The sequence below is a fragment of the Myxocyprinus asiaticus genome, chromosome 28, assembly GCF_019703515.2.
Source record: "Myxocyprinus asiaticus isolate MX2 ecotype Aquarium Trade chromosome 28, UBuf_Myxa_2, whole genome shotgun sequence".
Taxonomy (NCBI): Eukaryota; Metazoa; Chordata; class Actinopteri; order Cypriniformes; family Catostomidae; genus Myxocyprinus; species Myxocyprinus asiaticus.
Window position 1 is genome coordinate 38,193,426 of NC_059371.1, and position 20,860 is coordinate 38,214,285.

General features: G+C 42.1%; 1 protein-coding gene across 1 annotated transcript in view; it reads right to left on the reverse strand.

The window, feature by feature from the left end:
* Positions 1 to 4,746: 4,746 nt before the first annotated feature.
* The window catches only part of LOC127418748 (signal peptide, CUB and EGF-like domain-containing protein 3), a 144,577-nt gene continuing 128,463 nt past the window's right edge, over positions 4,747 to 20,860 (reverse strand). Inside the window, exons 15-22 of the mRNA XM_051659521.1 lie at positions 20,336 to 20,539; positions 14,028 to 14,189; positions 10,439 to 10,606; positions 9,526 to 9,687; positions 9,016 to 9,213; positions 8,727 to 8,879; positions 8,533 to 8,612; positions 4,747 to 8,238 (exon numbers count right to left, since the gene is read on the reverse strand). Of these exons, the coding sequence (XP_051515481.1) occupies positions 8,086 to 8,238; positions 8,533 to 8,612; positions 8,727 to 8,879; positions 9,016 to 9,213; positions 9,526 to 9,687; positions 10,439 to 10,606; positions 14,028 to 14,189; positions 20,336 to 20,539 (1,280 nt within the window). The 3' untranslated portion in view covers positions 4,747 to 8,085. The remainder of the gene's footprint in view (positions 8,239 to 8,532; positions 8,613 to 8,726; positions 8,880 to 9,015; positions 9,214 to 9,525; positions 9,688 to 10,438; positions 10,607 to 14,027; positions 14,190 to 20,335; positions 20,540 to 20,860) is intronic.

The window sequence follows — 20,860 nt, forward strand, 5'->3', positions numbered from 1 at the left end:
AATAATTTAGTAGAGAGAGATCTGAAACACAACTTAAATAATTTACTTTTTAGGTAATAATACCCTGTTTGTAAAAGGACCTGATCTTAACGTTTGTTTGAAGAAGATAAAAAAGAAAAAGAAATGTATCTGGCCATGTCAAAGCATTTCTAATGTTAAAAAGGTACATTTAGAGAAAAATGGGTCATTGACATATAAGGTTCTCTGAGATTATAAAAATTATAAATATTTTTTAAAAATCTAGTTTAAAAGATTTTAATAAAATGTTAATGCTAAAAGAAGTTAATAGGAATGTAATCTTTGTGTCCATGTAGGTCTCACAATTTTTTTAAAACCATTTATAGCATTTTCTACAAAAAAAAAGTCAAATGTCAAGTGGTGTGCCAATCAAGTTAAACATATTTTTTTTTTGGGGGGGGGGGGGGGGGGATTTTTCCCCTTTCTCTCCCAATTTGGAATGCCCAATTCCCAATGCGTTCTAAGTCCTCGTGGTCGCATAGTGATTCGCCTCAGTCCGGGTGGTGGAGGACGAATCCCAGTTGCCTCCGCATCTGAGACAGTCAACCCGCACATCTTATCACATGGCTTGTTGAGTGCGTTGCCACGGAGACATAGCACGTGTGGAGGCTTCACGCCATCCACTGCGGCAACCACGCTCAATTCACCACACGCCCCACTGAGAACAAACCACATTATAGTGACCACGAGGAGGTTACCCCATGTGACTCTACCCTCCCTAGCAACCGGGCCAATTTGGTTGCTTAGGAGACCTGGCTGGAGTCACTCAGCACACCCTGGGATTCGAACTAGCGAACTAGCGAACTCCAGGGGTGGTAGCCAGCGTATTTTACCACTGAGCTACCCTGGCCCCTCATCAAGTTAAACATATTAAAAATGCGTATCATGTCATTGACACAAATGCTCATCTGTGTTATTAATTTTACAATTAAAGCAAAACTATTGTTATTAAAATCGACTTGAAAAAAGTCATCTTCCTAAATCCTTAGCTTAGAGTTAATGATGTAAACAGGGGTGCCTGCAGGATTTCATCTGTAAGGTGAGGATTCCTCTCTAATGTGGACCACGGGGAAGAGAACGGTTATGCCCAACTACCCCCTGTGGAGGAGGCTGTGGCGGCAAACCTCTGCCCAGTGAGTAACTGGGTGTGGAAATCACACCCCATACATCCTTCCAAGCCGTGTCGACAATTGTCTGCACTGTCTGGAAAAGCTTACTCAGCGGCAGGACAAGCTGGATCAGCACTCCACGCAATGGCGGTGCTCCAGGTATTTCAAGCCAAGCTCCTCAAGCAAATGGACGAGCAAGGCTTTGATCCAGAGACATTCAAGGAGACTTAGTGTCAATGGTGTTCTGTCTTCAATGGTTCTGTCCAAAGATGCACCAGTGTTACGAGCCGAAATACACAATCTTCTCACAAAGAACGCAATAGAGGTTGTTTCATATGAATTAATAAGCCTGCTGTCCCGCTGCAAGAATGCGTGGCAAGTCCTCACAGAGGTGTCAGAGCTGGTATGACACACCATATGCCGGTGTTGCGTGTAAAGACTGCGACACACACAGCAGGATTTACAGCCGTTAATTCCTCGTTTTGGAGAAGGACGGCAGGCTTCAGCCCATTCTAGTTCTGAGAAGTTTGAATCACGCCCTTGTGATGCGCCCATTCATAATGTTAACTCAGAAACAGATCTTATCGCACATCCGTCCTCAGGACTGGTTTGCATCAATAGATCTAAAAGAGGCATACTTCATGTACCAATTGCACCGCGTTACAGGCGGCTTTTTAGATTTGTGTTCAAGGGAACTACGTATCAATTTAAAGTTCTACATTTCAGGCTGTCTCTGGCTCCCCGCATGTTCACGAACTGTATTGATGTGGTGCTCACCCCATTGAAAATGAATGGTGTGTGTGTTTTGAATTACCTCAGCCACTGGTTATTACCAGCCAATCAGAGGCACTACTAAGATTTGTTTCATCAGACTAGAGGACATTTATCCAAAAAGTAAAATCTTTATCTCCATGTGTACTTGCAAACTGTAGTCTGGCTTTTTTATGGCAGTTTTGGAGCAGTGGCATCTTCCTTGCTGAGCAGCCTTTCAGGTTATGTCGATATAGAACTTGTTTTACTGTGGATATAGATACTTGTCTACCTGTTTCCTCCAGCTCTTCACAAGGTCCTTTGCTGTTGTTCTGGGATTGATTTGCACTTTTCACACCAAACTACGTATAACTCTAGGAGACAGAATGTGCCTCATTCCTGAGTGGTATGATGGCTGCGTGGTCTCTTGGTATTTATACTTGCATACTATTGTTTGTACACATGGACATGGTACCTTCAGGCTTTTGGAAATTGCCCCCAAGGATGAACCAGACTTGTGGAGGTCCACAATTTTTTTTCTGAGGTTTTAGCTAATTTCTTTTGATTGTCCCATGATGTCAAGCAAAGAGGCACTGAGTTTGAAGTTAGGTCTTAAAATACATCCACATGTACACCTTCAATTCAGTACACCTATCAGAAGTTAATTGGCTAATTGTCTAAAGGCTTGATATAATTTTCTGGAATTTTCCAAGCTGCTTAAAGGCACAGTTAACATAGTGTATGTAAACTTCTGACCCACTGGAATAGTGATATGGTCAATTAAAAGTGAAACAATCTGTCTGTAAACAATTGTTGGAAAAATGACTTGTGTCATACACAAAAAAAGATGTCCTAAACGATTTGCCAAAACTATAGTTTGTGCATATTAAATCTGAGGAGTGGTTAAAATATTAGTTTTAATGACTTCAACCTAAGTGTATGTAAACTTCTGACTTCAACTGTACTCTGTAAATACACTGTATTTTACTAAAAATTGCTGAGCCCAACTCTTATATTGTTTTCCTTCTATAAAAAAGGAACTCCGTTTGGCAGACTGGGGTCATTATTTCTAATTAGTTTCCACTAATGGTCCACAAATTACACAGTTCGCATTAAAGGAATATTTCGGGTTCAATTCAAGTTAAGCTGAATCGACAGCTTCTATGGCATAATGTTGATTACCACAAAAATGAAATGACTCGTCCCTTCTTTTCTTTAAAAGCAGTTTTGGAGCAGTGGCATCTTCCTTGCTGAGCAGCCTTTCAGGTTATGTCGATATAGAACTTGTTTTACTGTGGATATAGATACTTGTCTACCTGTTTCCTCCAGCATCTTCACAAGGTCCTTTGCTGTTGTTCTGGGATTGATTTGCACTTTTCACACCAAACTACGTATAACTCTAGGAGACAGAATGCGCCTCATTCCTGAGTGGTATGATGGCTGCGTGGTCTCTTGGTATTTATACTTGCATACTATTGTTTGTACACATGAACATGGTACCTTCAGGCTTTTGGAAATTGCTCCCAAGGATGAACCAGACTTGTGGAGGTCCACAATTTTTTTTCTGAGGTTTTAGCTAATTTCTTTTGATTGTCCCATGATGTCAAGCAAAGAGGCACTGAGTTTGAAGGTAGGCCTTAAAATACATCCACAGGTACACCTCCAATTGACTCCAATTAGCCTATCAGAGGCTAGACATTATTTACTGGAATTTTTCAAGCTGCTTAAAGGCACAGTTAATTTAGGGTATGTAAACTTCTGACCCACTGGAATTATGATATAGTGAGTTAAAAGTGAAACAATCTGTCTGTAAACAATTGTTGGAAAAAATTACTCTTGCCATGCACAAACTAGATGTCCTAAATGACTTGCCAAATCTATAGTTTGCTAATATGAAATCTGTGGAGTGGTTAAAAAATTAAGTTTAATGATTTCAACCTAAGTGTATGTAAACTTCTGACTTCAATTGTACATATGCTTTCAGGGAACACACTATGCGGATATTAAAAAAAGAAAAGAAAAATATTTTTTTTATTAGCGCCTATACATAAGGAATTCAGAACTTAAATTTTATTGTACAGAGAGAGAGAGAGAGAGAGAGAGAGAAAAAACCCTCCTAACTTACTCCAGTTGCCTTCTAGCAATTGTGTAATGCCTGTTTTACGCCTGTTAATCCTGTTACTGTGCCAAAAGGATTTTTAATTAAAACTTCACTTGGGACAAGAGCTGGGCAAGATTTTACCACAAAATGAACATTTACTATTAATTTTACAAAGCTATCTGTTAGCATTCACATTCATCTCAATGCTTCATGTTATCTACATCTAAATCTCCTCTCTCTCTCTCTCGCTCTCTCTCTCTCTCTGTATATATACTATACACAGTACATTTTATATATATATATATATATAAAATGTACTGTGTATACATATAGTATATATCTAAAGATAGACAGATACATACATTAACATTGATTAATTGTTAATTAATAATAATTAACATTAAATAATTATAATAAATATAAAGCCTAAAATTAAAGGAATATTTCAGGTTCAATACAAGTTTAGCCTAATCAACAGCATTTGTGATGTAATATAAAACATTTTTGTGTGTCACTGAATATTGTCACAAATGCTGTCAGTTGAGCTTAACACTTATTGAACACAAAATATTCCATTAAGCTCTCAGAAGCAATGAATTGATAAGTTTGGCCATTTTATATATATATATATATATATATATATATATATATATATATATATATATATATATATATTTAACCTATCTTCTCCTTTGGTATCAACTTTAATATGTATAAAGTAAAAAAAAAAAAAAAAAAAAGAAAGCATCACACCTTTAAGAACACCAGTTTCTTTCATTTAAAAGACATTACAAAATCCAGACATTTTTACATGGGCATCAACAAATTTCAAGTGCAAATACCATTTCCCATTCCATGAAACATTGTGGCAAAGTCATTTCCTTTTCTCCAAAACAAAGACATAAAAAAAGAAAAATGGGTGAAGACAAAAAACAAACAAACCAAAAAACAAAAACAAAAACAAAAACAGACAAAGCAATAAAATAATAATACAAATAAAAAAACAGATAAAGATAGATATCGGAATGTGAATTGATATTAAATATTTTGAAGTTGACTGCAAATGGTTTTGGTAGCACAAAGACAAGGGGAAATTATGAAAATAAAGCAGCAGTCATAGAATGTTAATGACTAGTCAGAGTAGCTTATACTCTGCATTTCCTATATTGAACATTAAAAGGACAATGTTGACTACTTTGCCATAAACATTTTATGCTGGCACTCGTGGCTATTTCACATATGACCCATCTTTTTACAGAGATTTCTATCCAACATTGCTGCAACAGAGTACATGACATGGTGCAGAGTGATTACTTTCTACAAGTGGGACTATATTGACAGTCCTATACAACTTGTTCTTGGGTTAAGCCAAGTTGTTGTTTTTTTCTTTTAGTTATTCAATATTATAATATTTAGTTAAACATTTATATTAGTGAGCCTTGTAATAGATGACAAATGTACATATAATGACAAATGTTCATATAAACATTCCTTTCAAATATAGACATCACAATCTTTTTAGTTGAGGAGTTTAGGTCTTGTGGGTTGATGTTTTTCTTTTACTTTTTTTTTTTTTTTTTTTTGTTAGTCACTGCACTTAAAAAAACAGGGTGTTTGTAGGATAACTGTCATTGGGGTGGTGGACTTTTGTCTTTGGAAGAGAGTCTGGGTCAAAAGTTGGAGACAGCTTTTCAATCAACATTCTGTAATTTTTTTTATTAGCACTGAATTATTCCCGAAACATATGTTGCCTTTTGATGCAAAGCAAATTCACAACTCAAAAGATGCTTGGCACTAGCATAAAAATATTTTCTTTTCAGGTCAGCTATTGTCATGGTGGAGCAATGGTTTCAAGAAAATCTTGCTGAGCAAATTTGTTAAAGTCAGCATGTCTCTCTGTATAACACTTCTGGTTTAATTGTGCAGACATTTCAATGTAACTAGGGCCCCCTTGTGCGCTGAGGTTTGTTACTGCAACAGTATGGCAAAAAGGTTTGTGTGTTTGCAATGGGTTGTCCAAGCCTTTGTGTTTGTGCATCTGCATACAGTACATTTCTGGCCTTAATGTTCAAAGTTTGAACCCACCCTCTTTTTGACAGCGGAATCGTATCAACCTTTGGAAGGGTGAATAGTTCAGAGGAAATTTTCTAAATACAAGGTCTTCTGTCTGGAGGTCTTATCTCTCAGACTCCAATTAGTCTACATTTATTTCATATTTACAACATATAAAAAAGACAACAATGAAAAATCATCATGACCTGTCCTTTTCTGTTTACATACAGTATGTTTACATATTAAAACAGAGTATGGCTTGACCTTCTCAAAGCCATAGACTTTGCTACACACTGTAAGACCATGTCCTGACAAGGTGCAAAAGGGACAAGCCTTCAGCGACAATTAATTTGTCCATTAACACTGATTGTGTAACTGCTGTGTGACAGGCCGATCAAAGCCAATCAGAAAACATCTGATGTGTAATATACAGCTAAATGGAGCAGGATTTTTTTCCAATGGGATGCAAGGCCCAGTGCAATGCAGCAAAAATAGAAACGAAACGACTAAAAAATGCCCTACAGCCTTTCTTTTTCATGGACGGGCTGGTTAACATGGAAGACATTTTTGCGCTTGTCACTATATCTCGTTTCACCTGGTTAGGACACGGCACAACACAATATGTAAAGGGTTCTGGTTTGTGACTTATAAACATGTTTATAAGGAATACTAATGGGTTCATAATTAATACAGGAAACACTCATAAATGTTTGACATCCACTGGCTTATCCTGACAATTTTGTACTTCAGGCACTGACAAGCAAATATCACTGCAGTCCAGTGAAACCCAACACCTGTAAACCGAACACTGCTTCTTTCTGGTACTCTGGATGGTCAAAGTAATGTGCAAAACAAACTCAAAACACTATTGTTTCGTCCTGGTCGGAACTGAAATGTGTAGCGATGTTGTTTTTTTTCTTCACACAATTCCATCCATGTTAACCTGTAGTTTGAATTTATCAGTAATTCATATCTGCATTATGAAAACATTACTTCCAACCTGTGAAAGACTTTGGCTCCTTAATTGGTCCTTTTCAAATGGGAGGAAATTCTTGAATCGCTTTAAGCAAAACCAAAGGCTTAAAGTGACGTTTCTGAAGAAGCAGCAATTGCATGTCCTGCAAAAAATTACATTTCTGTTTTGATCTCTCTAAGAACTGAGTGTTGCAGTCCACTATTTTTAAAATACCAACCGACCTTTCCATCACCCAAGCCTATTTTCATAATGCACATCTTCTACGCCTTTTTAAATTAACTTTTACTATCAGGAAATAGACGAATATGCAATTGACTATAATACAATTTGAACAGACAAAACATTACTGTTTTAACAGTACGACCATTAGAGATTATGTGTTTGCTCTAGGAGCTCAAATATAATGCCTTAACATTGTGAAACGCTTGATATGAATTAGGTCTTACTGAGAGCACACTAAGAGTACAAATATACAAAAGATTGTACTTTTAGTTTGAGAAATAGTTTTTTAGAGCTGGAACCTGGGAAAAATACTATTTTTAAAGCATAGTCACAGCTAGCTCCAGTTCAACAAATATATCATTTATTTTACATGCTACACCTTTCTTTTGACTGTACCACACGCTCTTTAACTCAGATCATCTTTGTGAAAAAAAGACATGTTTTTAAACACACATTGTCCGTAACGGAGTGTAGGATCACCCCAAATTTGTTTTTACTCTACAAGACACTTCTACAGACTAAGCGTGCAAACATTCACACCGAACAAAAACATCGATGGCACAGAGTGGTGACCGACACGTATAGAGAGGTCTCAAAGCAGGAAACACTTCAGTCAAGCTGCAGTTTGATTTGAAACGACTGTGTTACATTAGACAACACAGCTTTTCCCCCCCTCAGAGATAACCAGAATAAAGAATAAAGAAGAAAAAGGTAAAGTGAAACATTTGAAATCTGCATTGTGTGATGTCATTAAGTGTAGTTGAAAGTGTGTTCATATTTCCTTTAAATGTGATTAGGATCCCGTTAACTCAAGGCCAGGTGACTGAAGGTATGTGGAGTTGGACGGTGCTTTTGGACTATTTATATGGACGCAGGAATGCAGAGACTTTGCTGTGGATGAGACGTATGAAGGAACGTGGGAGCATCTCCGTGGAGTCCCGAGTGGAGTACTTGTAGTAATTGTTTGGGTGAGCAAGCACATCGAAAAGAGTTTTAATTAGTTTTTTATCCTGATGAGAAACAAAAAAGAGAAAAGGAATGGAATAAGGATAGGCTTCAAATAGTACACAGATAATGCAGATTTTGTAAGAAAGAGATTCTAATGGAGTCAAAATAATTTTGGTGGTAATCAACATTATTCTACACATGCTCCTGGTAGAGCTTAACTTGTTTTGAACACCATTCTTTAAGGACCTTTTAACAGATGTTACTAAAAAACACCTAAGGTACACAAATTGGGTTGCCGCCTACTACACTTACAAATGTGTCACATTATTAGCTGTTTCTGCTAAATCAAAACTTACCTTGAGTATTTCTTGATGGTTTTCAGAGGCATAAAGTCTTCCATCTCTTACAATGTCTTCAACAAGCTGCTCATAGTCCTCTAGAAAAAAGGAAATTATACATTTTACTGACAGTGCCTAAGAACTTGCTGACAAGCATGGACTGTTAATACAATATATTTTTATTCAAACTAGGGTTTCTCTTGAGACTGTACCATCGTAAGTGACGTATGGAATCTGGAACCCTCGAGCGCTGTTTACATCATTGGATTTGAAGTTGATCCAGAGGCGTCGCGATCGAGCAGTGAAAGCGATCGGTCTCTCGTATGTCTGACATGTCTCATAGGTGGTGATAGAGGTCACTGACCCTTGGAGGAGAAAAACCCAGCATCCAAATCAATGCTTAAGAATTTTCTATAGAAACTGCAGACGTCCTGGTAAGTGAATATTGGAAATATATTTTTTTAACCCTTGACAGAGATGTTAAATTAAGCAAACACTCACAGTTCTTTCTCATTACTAGCACGTCTCCACACTCATCCTCAGATGGGAGGAAGATCTCCGGAACAACAATCAGAATCTTGCGTTTGTGTGGAGGGTTGATGGTCCAGACACATTCAACATTGGCTGGATAGTTTCCTGGATAGTTGGGTGACTCGATGTATCCAATGAACTCCCCGATTTCACCCCCACATTCTCTATCTAAACAAATACCAGGAGACAAACCAAATAGAACAGTTTGGATAAATTTGCTTTGGGTGTTTGGAGGACTGTATGTGCTTGGCAATACAAAACAAAGATTTTAAAACTACTTCCGTTTTCTCCAGACTTCCCTGTGGATGGTTTTCCTTCATAAGGCTTTGACAAACAATAATTTCTCTTGGTGCTTATTTCACTGTACAACTCTCCTCAAAATGTCCTTTGTTGATCTGATTTTGGTTTAAGAACAGGCTCTTATAGTGATTAAGGATGCAAAAGAAAGCAGCACTTGTGATTAAGACAGAATGGACTCACTTTTGCATTGAGAGACACTGATGGCCCCATCAAAGTCTGTTGTTGTGTTTCCAGGACAGGAAATGCAGTAGTTCTGTCTGAACTCAGCCTGGTAGGTTCCATGAGGGCAACGGATACAACGATGAACTGAGGTGTTATAATAATGACCTGGAGAACACAAAACTGCACACACAGAGATCACATGGGTTGGTTTTAACATGAAAAGCTTTCACACACAGCACTGTGTACTGACTCTGGACCACATAGGCTTGAATTTAGCACAGTAAAGGCCTCTTTTGTCTGGTTTTGTTGGTCTGATTAAGCCTTTGGAGCATCTGATGAACAGTGGCCCAAAAAGCATTTAAACACTTAAGCCACATGTAAAAACTGTGTGAATTTCATGGCATTAGAAAACAAACTATCAAACCAAGTGGCATCTGCAAACAAATGATGCTTTACCCTTTCTCAGAACTAACATTTATGGGCCGTTTTAATACATTTTAATCAATTGGTGTCGTAAGCTATGGACATGAACATTTGACAACCGAAACGTTTTCAAATACTTCATATTGAACAATATATCTAATTGTTTTATACTGATTATATTCTGAAATCTAACAAACATTTTTTAATGAAATGTTCTGCTAGTGTCCAAATACTTTTTGAGGCCACTTTTTATCTGAACCATATTACACTTTCTGTTTACCAGAGTTTTTGAAGAAAATAGTTCAGCATGTTTTAAATAGCTTTGTGAATCAGATGTTTACTGATGATCTGTCAGTATGAAACTTTTCTATTTTCTAACTTTCTAAGCTATTTTCTCTTCAAATTCAAACATAAAAACATGAATCATAGTTTTAGTGGTTTATAGTGATTTTTTTTTTTTGTATGTCTACTGTCTAGCTTGCATTATAGAGTGTCTAAAATGTCTGACCTTTGACCTCACAGTCATTAAAGGAGCTGGCACCCTCTCTTTTGGTACCGAGCCCCCCTCCGCATGGGAAACAGAGAGTTCGTCCTGGGTCAGGCTGGTACGAGCCGATGGGGCATGGCTGACAGGGCTTAAACCCATCACTGGAGAAATACCCGGGTGGACACTGACCTATGAAAAGGAAGATTCCACAGTATCTTTGACAATAAGGTTTCACCCCTCAATTCTAAACTGTAAGTACTTAACAAGATATTTACATTTTCTCAAAGTAAAAAAAAAAATAATGATTTGTGTGGTGCTTGCCCATGCAAAACTTGCCGCTGTAATGCCAGGCTGTTGTGGCTGCCATGACATTGCTATGTGGCTGCTAGGGTGTTTTGGGTGGTTGCTAGTAGGGGTGGGAGAAAAATAGATTCACAGATGTATTGTGATTTCTTTCTCCAAAGATTCTGGATCGATTCTCAAAAATACAGAATCGTTTCTGATTTAAATTTAAACCGCGGCAACACAGTGGCACTTATATGCGCAACAGAAAAAGAGTGAGATGGTAGACGCATATACTAAAGCCAAGTGCACACTACAGGACTGACCACAGACTGAATGTATCAACCACGCAACCATTTGTGCCCGGCTGAAACTACAATCCCGAAATTCATTCACAAACTCACACTCATAGCAGCGGGAGAGTTTGTTTGTGATAACATGTCAACAAACAACATGAATGTCGGGCTCGTGCCCGTTATTGCACAGATTTTCACAGAATGGAAACAAATAATAATGAGATGGCAATTTGGGAGATGTGGGTAATGTTTTTATATTCCAATATTTTTTTGTCTCGCGCTCTGTATTTATTTGGCTGTTGTTCATTCCCGGTGTAGTGCCAAAATCCGCCAGTTTCTGACTCCCCGCTATGTGATTAGCCCTTATCCCTATAGCTCACCACTACACACACCCCTAACCATAATCACATACGTTTCTAACCCTAAAGCCCATCCCTACACCTACTTCTAATCATAAGGATACTAGGAAGTCAAAATTCGGTACTACACCGGTCTCGCTAGTTGGGACAGTGTGCATACAAGGTGCGTGGTGGATTTCTTAAGCAGCAACCCTGCTATTTGTGTCGCTTTATCATCACCTGTGGTGAGGAAAGGAGAAGCTGACATCTGCACTCTCACAGAAGCAGATATCTGATGTAGCCATCCAGGATTAGCAACCTCTAATTGTGGTTAAAGTTCAAATAAAAAGAAATATGCTTGGATAGATGAATTTTGATTAATAATTTAATAATGTTAAATAAAAATGATTAACAATGCTTTAAACATACAGAAATTATTTTAATATAATCAGTTGAAGTAGTATTGAGTGTTTTGATAACTGATATTTATTTTCTTTAAAGAGATTTGGTTTAAAGAGATTTCTTTAAAGAAGGTTCTAAAGAAAGAAACTGACAAATTGTGATACTCTACTAAACTGAGTGTTTCGGTAGAGAACCATTTTTTATTTTATTTTATGGATATTCCATGTTTTGTTCACAGCTCGTTCATACTTAATGTAAAGGGCTACAATTTTGTTAAAAAATAAATAAATAAATAAAAAGTAAATGTTTATAATTTTTTATGATGTCAATGCTGCCATAGAAAAGGCTGTAACTACAGTATACAACAACAAAACTTTTACTTGATTTTAGTGTGGATTTTGTAAATCCTGGAATCAAAACCTGGTTATAGTTGAGCCAAACCTGTCTGTCATAGGACAAATCACAGTCTAAGAAGTTTTTGGAATCAGATCATTACTCCCAGTATTGGAATTTGATCGAATTGAGAGGTGCCTAAAGATTCCTACCCCTAGCTGCTAGGATGTCCTGGATGGTTGCGTACTAGCCATGTCAAAATAACTTTTTTTCCTTTGTGTTCCTTTGTTCCTCTTTGTTTTATGCCAGGAAAAAAGTCTGAATACTTAGAAATGTAATCGCACATCTTTCCTTACCAAGAAGCACGATCTGATGGGGCAAATATTGAGGGACGAGTTACATGCCAGAATGTATTACTTATGGGTTTTTTCAAATCCCTAACTGTAAGTAAGGGCAGTGGTGGCTCAGCGGTTAAGGCTCTGGATTACTGACCAGAAGGTCAGGGGTCCACTGCCAAGATGCCACTGTTGGGCCCTTGAGCAAGGCCCTTGACCCTATCTGCTCCAGGGGCACTGTATCATGGTTGATCCTGCACGCTGACCCCAGCTTAGCTGGGATATGCGAAAAAAAAGAATTTCACTGTATATATGCAAATGTATAATGTGTGACAAAAAGGTTTCTTCTTAAAAAAAAGGCTTTTTCTAAGTATAAGAGATAGTGATAGTGCTGTTGTAATTCAACATATACCAGGCTTTAGGAGTACTTTTAAAGGGGTCACGACATGAGGAATAAAATTGTCCTTGATCTTTTGACATATAAGAGGTCATTGTACTATAAAAACATACTCTAAGTTTCTGAACTGAAAACTTCCTCCTTAATAGAATAAGAGCATTTATTTAAACCAAGCTCTAGAAATGGGCCGTCTGGAATTTCTGGAACTTGTGATGTCACAAGGACCAAAAACATCTGCACATGACTGCCTCTTCAGCAAGACATCAACGCCTATTTTTCGTCATTGCACCCTTGGCCCTGCCCACTGGTGCTCACTGCTCAGTTAACCAGGTGAAGTGGAGAGAGATGGGCCTGTCATGGGAGATTCACCTACACCAAAGGGGACTTATACAGGACTCGTTCATGTACCTTTCTGGATTTAAATGATTTTCTACACTAGATGAACAGCTCTGACTGTTATTATTCATCTCGTGCCACTTTTAAAAGATGCAATGTCAAGTTATAACTCAAGTTATAAAGGAGACCTCCATTCTGTTTTATTCAGCTGTGCTGTTTCCTGCTGTTTTGAAAGCGTTTTTTCACCCATCTGGGTTGGGTTGAAGCACCCAACATCACCATGGATTGTACTGCGTTTGCGTATTCAGAACATTTCAGCGTGAATTGTATGTTTTCGCCTCAGATCAGCGTGGATTGCTTGTGAACCATGACTCAAGCTTTGCAAAGGAACTGTTATTGAATGAGCATTATTAAAGATGTTGTAGTTAAAAACTCTATTGGACTCCACGCAAAACCGCAAGTAAACAGTTTCATTCACGAATATTTCAAATGTCATGACTGTTTTATAGTTAAGGTGCCACTGTGCTTTACGTATTCGGATGCAATGTATTGGGTGTACGCTATGTGTAAACCTTGAAATGTAATTTTATAATGTTGTGGAGCTTGTTTCAAATTCCGATTGAGTTTCAAATATGGCTGAATTGGAGAGCCCAGACAGCTTAAAACCAAGAGTTTCAGACAGAGGGCCAGAGACATGGTGGGAAATTATTATATATTACTAAATTATTACTGTTTTCGTGCAAAAAAAAAAAAAACTTTACCTAAATTAGAAGTGGACCTCAGGGAAGATAATAAAATGATAAAAAAAAGTAATGACCATTTAAAGGAAAGTTTAGTTGAGTAACATTTACATCCATTAACAAGTAGAAGACAGAGACCAAGTCTAGTTACCTGCACATGACGTGATGTTACGGGCCCCTGGTGGGCCATGGCGGTCTCCTCCAGGGCAAAGATCACAGGCCAGCTGACCTTCACGTTCCTGGAATGTTCCAGGTGGGCACTGGACACAGCGCTCCTGTTCACCATGGTAGTATGACCCAGGCAAACATCTGACTAAGAGAGAGCAGCCGGCAGGGGGTAGCAGTGAGGGAATGAAATTCAGTTTTTGACAGATACAGTTGAATTTTTGAGACCTTGTAGTTTCACGCTCCTCTAATTTTTAATCAAGACCTGAAAAGTTCTAATTCATATTTTATTTTGCTTTGGTTTGGTTTGTTTTGCTGCCCTGTAACAAGTTGCTAGGAAATGGAAAAATATTGGAATTCTGACCAAGCTTCATCCTATGTATATTTTGTCTATACCTTCCAATCCATTTTGAAAAACTGTGTCAGATAACTTTATCAACTTTATTAGAGGTGGACTGATAGTGGATTTTGCCAATACCGATAACTAAGGTGTTGGAAATGGCAGATGACTGATTAATCGGCCAATAGTTTTTAAAATCGATATATAGTATGTTAGTGATGAACACAGACCCAGGAGTTCAAATTATTACAAAATCCCAATAATAAGCAGAAAAAAACCTTAAACTAGCTGTAACACACTAGTGACTCTTATGTTGAAGTGTGTGTGTGTGTGTGTGTGTGTGTGTGTGTGTAAATAATGAGTTCCCTATCTGTCACTCGACGTTGTGTCGATGTAGTGACACTAGGGGTCACTATTGGGAGCATGAGACACCTCTGGTCTTTGATAAAAGGCCAATGAAAATTGGTGAGTGGTATTTGCATACCAAACCCCCGGACATACGGGTATAAAAGGAGCTGGTATGCAACCACTCATTCAGATTTTCTCTTCGGAGCCGAACGGTCGATGTTTACTGAGCTGACTGTTCATTCACCTCTGCTGGATCTGATGCCGCATTTCAGCGGCTTCTCCCTCCTCTGCACTGGTGTACTGCAGAGAACACCCCTGGGCGCTTCGGCAGAAAAAAGAGAGTATATTTTTCTAAAAGAGTATATTTCTCTAAAAGAGCGGCACACACGGAACGTCTTTTTAAAGACGCATCTTTTTAAAGATGCCTTTCCGTTTGTGTGTTATTCCTGGTTGCGGTCATTTCCTCTCAACTTCGGACGGTCACGATCGCTGTCTTTCGTGTCTGGGCGTGACCCACGCAGAGACAGCGTTCGTGGATGGATCATGTACTCACTGTGAGAACATGACCATGGTAACGTTGCGGTCGCAGCTTGCTTTCATAACCACCTTCGCCGGGTATCTCCCCACGGACCTCCCATTCCCCAGCACACTCGTCTGCTCCAATTGGGCTTCCGGATGAGTCTGCCGGCTGGTCTTATGGCGAGTTCGACCTCTTGTTCGGAGCCTGCGAAGCTGATGAGCTCTCGAGCGCAGCATTGGAGAGCTGTCTCGTCCAGTCGGACAAAGAAGCCTGAGCTGGGCTCCCCCCCTCGGGGATGATTGCCCAGTCACAGGCTGATGCGGAAATGATGGAAATGCTTTCCCGGGTGGCTACGAGTGTCGGGCTAGAGTGGAACCCTCCACTCTCCCCTGAACCCTCGCGGCTCGATGATTGGTTCCTGGGCTTGTGGCGCCACTCAAAGCAGCCACGCCCCGCTCCAGTCCCTTTCTTCCCGGAAGTGCATGAGGAGCTGACAAAATCGTGGGAGGCACCTTTTACTGCCCGGTCCCGATCTTTCAGCTCCCCCGCCCTCACTACCCTCAATGGCGGGGCGGCCTGGTGCTATTTGGTGATTCCCCCGGTGGATAAGGCGCTCACGGTGCACCTATACCCGCAGAGCGCCGCCACCTGGCACGGATGCCCAAAGATCCCGTCCAAGGCCTGTAGGTTCATGTCGTCCCTGATGGCCAAAGCCTACAGTGCCGCTGGACGAGCCGCCTCTGCCCTGCACACTATGGCTCTCCTGCAGGTCCACCAAGCCAAGGCGCTAAAAGAACTGCACAAGGGTAGTTCCGCCCCAGATTTGATGCAGGAGCTGCGCTCGGTGACTGACCTCGATCTCCGGGCGACAAAGGTCACGGCGCGATCTCTCGGGCGGTCAATGTCCACCTTAGTGGTCCAGGATCACCACCTTTGGCTCAACCTGGTCGAGATGGTTGAGGCCGACAAGGCATGGTTCCTTGCTGCCCCTATCTTCCAGGTTGGCCTATTCGGCGACACCGTCGAGGACTTTGCCCAGCAGTTCTCAATGGTGAAGCAGCAGACGGAGGCTATCCGGCACATCCTGCCCCGGCGCGGCTCAAGATCCCGCATCCTGCCTGCTTGTCACCAAGGGCGTCCCCCTGCGGTGACTGCACCGGCTCCTCCGCAGCCCACCCTTTCAGCCCGGCCCCGGCATGGAGCCCACTGCAGGAAGCAGACGCCACCCGTCTCACGGCCGGCCACCAAGAACCCACGGAAGGCTTCAAAGCGCCCCTGAGACGGGTGACCCAGCGATGACGAAACCCACCTTGGAGCTGGTAAACAGACCACTCCATCCCCCCGGTGGAGGGCTGGTAGGAGAATCTTTTGTTGCTTTTTCATTTAATTTCACCACATGCCCAAGTGGCTGTGGTACCCAACAGTTCAGCAAAAGAGCGGTTTCCTCGTTTCTCGTTTTGGAGGTGGACTCAGTCTCGTTGACAGCGCACCTCACGGACGAGCGCGCACAGTCGGTGCTGACCTGTTTGAAGGCATTCAAACAGAAAACAGCGGTTCCACTGAAACTCTTTCACAGGCTCCTGGGGCATATGGCATCCTCAGCGGTGGCCACTCCACTCGGGTTGATGCATATGAGACCGCTTCAGCACTGGCTTCAGACTCGAGTCCCGAGATGGGCATGGTGCCGTGGGACACATCGCGTGGTCATCACACCGATCTGTCACCGCCTCTTCAGCCCTTGGACCGACCTCGCATTTCTACGGGCAGGCGTTCCCCTAGAGCAGGTCTCCAGGCACATCGTGGCAGGTTACCCTCAGGGGAGAGTGGAGACTCCACCCTCAGGTGGTCCAGCTGATCTGGAGTCGATTCAGACAGGCACAGGTAGACCTGTTCGCCTCCCAAGAATCCTCCCACTGCCCGCTCTGGTACGCCCTGACCAAGGCACCTCTCGGTATAGATGTGCTGGCACACAGCTGGTCCCCTGGAGTGTGCAAATATGCGTTTCCCCCAGTCAGGGAGGACGAGGAGCAGGTCGTCCTGGTAGCACCCTACTGGCCCACCGTGGTTCTCGGACCTCATGCTCCTCGCGACAGCCCCCCCCCTTCCCCTGAGGAAGGACCTTCTTTATCAGGGATGGGGCACCATCTGGCACCCGTGACCAGACCTCTGGAATCTCCATGTCTGGCCCCTGGACGGGACATGGAAGACCTAAGCAGTCTACCACCCCATCTACGAGGCGCCTGTATGCCTTTAAGTGCCGTCTGTTCGCTAAGTGGTGTTCTTCCTGATGGGAAGACCCCAGAGATGCGCAGTCGGATCAGTGCTTTCCTTCCTGCAGGAGAGGTTGGAAGGGCGGCTGTCCCCTTCCACCTTGAAGGTGTATGTAGCCACTATAGCGGCACACCACGACACAGTGGACAGTAAGTCCTTAGGGAAGCACGACCTGATCATCAGGTTCCTGAGGCGCCAGGAGGCTGAATCCCTCCACACCGCACCTCGTTCCCTCACGGGACCTCTCTGTAGTTCTTCAGGGTCTACAGAGAGCCCCCTTTGAGCCTTTGCAGTCAGCTGAGCTTAAGGCACTCTCCTTGAAGACTGCCCTCCTGACTGCGCTCACTTCCATCAAGAGGGTAGGAGACCTGCAAGCATTCTCTGTCAGCGAAACGTGCCTGGAGTTCGGTCTGGGCTACTCTCACGTGATCCTGAGACCCCGACTGGGCTATGTGCCCAAGGTTCCCACGACCCCTTTTAGGGATCAGGTGGTGAACCTGCAAGCACTGCCCCAGGAGGAGGCAGACCCAGCCCTGGCGTTGCTGTGTCCGGTGCACGCTTTACGCATCTATTTGGATCGCACGCAGAGCTTTAGAGTCTCTGAGCAGCTCTTTGTCTGCTTTGGTGGACAGCGGAAAGGAAGCACTGTCTCCAAGCAGAGGATCGTCCACTGGCTCATTGACGCCATAACTATGGCATATCATGCCCAGGACATGCCGCCCCCGGTAGGGCTACAAGCCTATTCTACCAGGGGTGTAGCGGCCTCCTGGGCCTTGACCAGGAGCGCCTCTCTAACAGACATTTGCAGAGCAGCGGGCTGGGCAACACCCAACACTTTTGCGAGGTTCTACAACCTCCGGGTGGAACCGGTTTTGTCCCGTGTAGTGGCACGCACAAGCAGGTAAGTCCAGGACAGCCGGCCGGGTGTATCACTTGCACATAGCGCCTTTCACCTCCCCTGAGCTGAAGACGTGTGCCGTTAACTTCCAGTAGTGTTCACAAACTGTGTTCCCTGGTTGACTTCCTCCGAGCCCTGTGACAGTCGAGTTTTCGGAGAGACTCGCTGCTGGCCCAGTACACGTGCTAACTAAAGCCCTGTGCTGGGGTAGGTGCTCCGCATGTGGTGGTTCCCCGTAGGTAACCCCATGCGACGTATATCTTCCACTAATTAATTTCCCTGTTGTCAAACTGTGTCTTACTTGGGCAGAGGCCCCTCTGCCCCAGTCTCCATGCTTGTAGTAACTCCTCACCCGTAGGGTAGGACCTACCATGGGACTTATCCACATGACATACTTCTGAGATAGCTCGCAAGACCACGTGACTTATTTCCACTTAAATACCCACCCCCCTCCCCGGGCGAGGTGTGGTCTCCACGGTGTCCTCCCCCCCGACTAGACCTGGTTGGCCCAGTTGGATAATCCCCCTTTTTTTTAGGGTGTGGAAAAAAAAGGGGATAAGAGGCCACGACTGGGCTAGCCTGTCTCTATCTTTTGGGTAGTCGACTTGTCCCAAAGGGCCGTTCGACACTCATAACAGTGTTGGGGGAGGTTACGTGTCGGCCTGGTGCACTGGCTATGAGGCACACAGTGGTCTGCCCATCACACACCGCCAGTTCACGTAACACAGTTCAGCCAGTTGCGGCATTTTGTATAGGGACCCCTAGTGTCACTACATCGACACAACGTCGAGTGAGTGACAGATAGGGAACGTCCTGGTTACTTGCGTAACCTCCGTACCCTGATGGAGGGAACAAGACGTTGTGTCCCTCCTGAAATGGCCGGACCTTGTCTCGGCTCCTCAGCATAAAACCTGAATGAGTGGTTGCATACCAGCTCCTTTTATAACCGTATGTCTGGGGGAGTGGTATGCAAATATGTGGTATGTTTTCATTGGCCTTTTATCAAAGACCAGAGGTGTCTCGGGCTCCCAAGAGTGACCCCTAGTGTCACTACATCAACACAACGTCTCATTCCCTCCATCAGGGAACGGAGGTTACGCAAGTAACCAGGACGGTTTACAGAGGAATATGGTTTATTTATTCACAAGACATGAAGATGGGAGATACAGTGTATGTGCTGACGGGGCACATTTCTATATAGCCAAATTTTTCTTTGCATGCCCTTGCTTAAATTCAGAACACTCGATTATCTAAACAAAATTTAAAAGTATGCACTGAAGTGAGGATAAAAATATGGCTCCTCAAGCACCGGACACAAAAACACAAAGATATAAAGAAATAAATACAAGCTGCAACTGTCAGCATAGATTTTTGCAGATAACTGATTGCTACATAAAGCAACTATTGGCACCGATTAATCAGTGAAACCGATATATAGGTCTACCTCTAAACTTGATTATTTATCAACTTTAACAAAGATCAATATAACTGGACCAATTTCTATTGAAGCTAAGTCTCAAGGATTAGTTGTCTGTCATGAGTCCAAGTCAAGTCTCAAATCCCTTATGGTGGCAGTTTTCTAGATGGTGCAGTTTAGTTTTACTGTCCATGTTACAATACCCTTTTATTTAAACAGTGTCACAATATTAGAAAATGGGTTTCCTTGTAGACCTAAAGACTTGCATTGTTCAAGAGTCTGTAATTTGGAGTCTATGTAAAGTTAAAGTCAATTGCCAACATGTCTAAGTCAAGTCGCAGACTAAAGTTTCTATATTTGGTAGATACTGTTGATTATTCTTCTCAGTTATATCTTGGTTCACTGATATAGCACCCTTGTGTCATGTTAATATCAGCTGCAGTGGAGAAGGGGGTGGTTTACTCATTAATAACTGGCCCCACTCACTCTTCTGTTCTTACCACAGCGGCCGCTGTCTTTCTCTCGGCCCGGTCCGCAGTTCTCCTGCCTCAGTGAAGCCTGGGGGAGCTTCTGCGCGACCTCATACTCCAGTCCAGCCACACGTATAAGGAAACGCTCCTGGTTAATTGATTTTTTCAGGGCTTTGATGTACGACTTCATCTGCTGCTCCATGCGCTGCCTCTGACACATTATATTACAGTTCCCTGAAGAAGAATAAGATGAATCTCATACATTTTGGCAGACATGGCATGAAAAAACAGCGCACTTCCACGTTTATCAGTTTACTTTGCATTTTTCTGCAGGTGGTAGTGATGGGACAGAATGGTTGACTAATAAGTGATGTCGAGTTTTTTATCTAAATCCCCCCCCCACCCCCAGCATTTATAATTTTAGCGGTGGTGCTTAAAATGGGATAAATTAAAAGACGCAGCTTCTTGAAGAAGATTTTAGCATGCTGACAGAGTGCAGTGCTTTAGTGTGCTGTGAGACTGTCAGGATGATAAACTGTCACCAATTATTTGCAT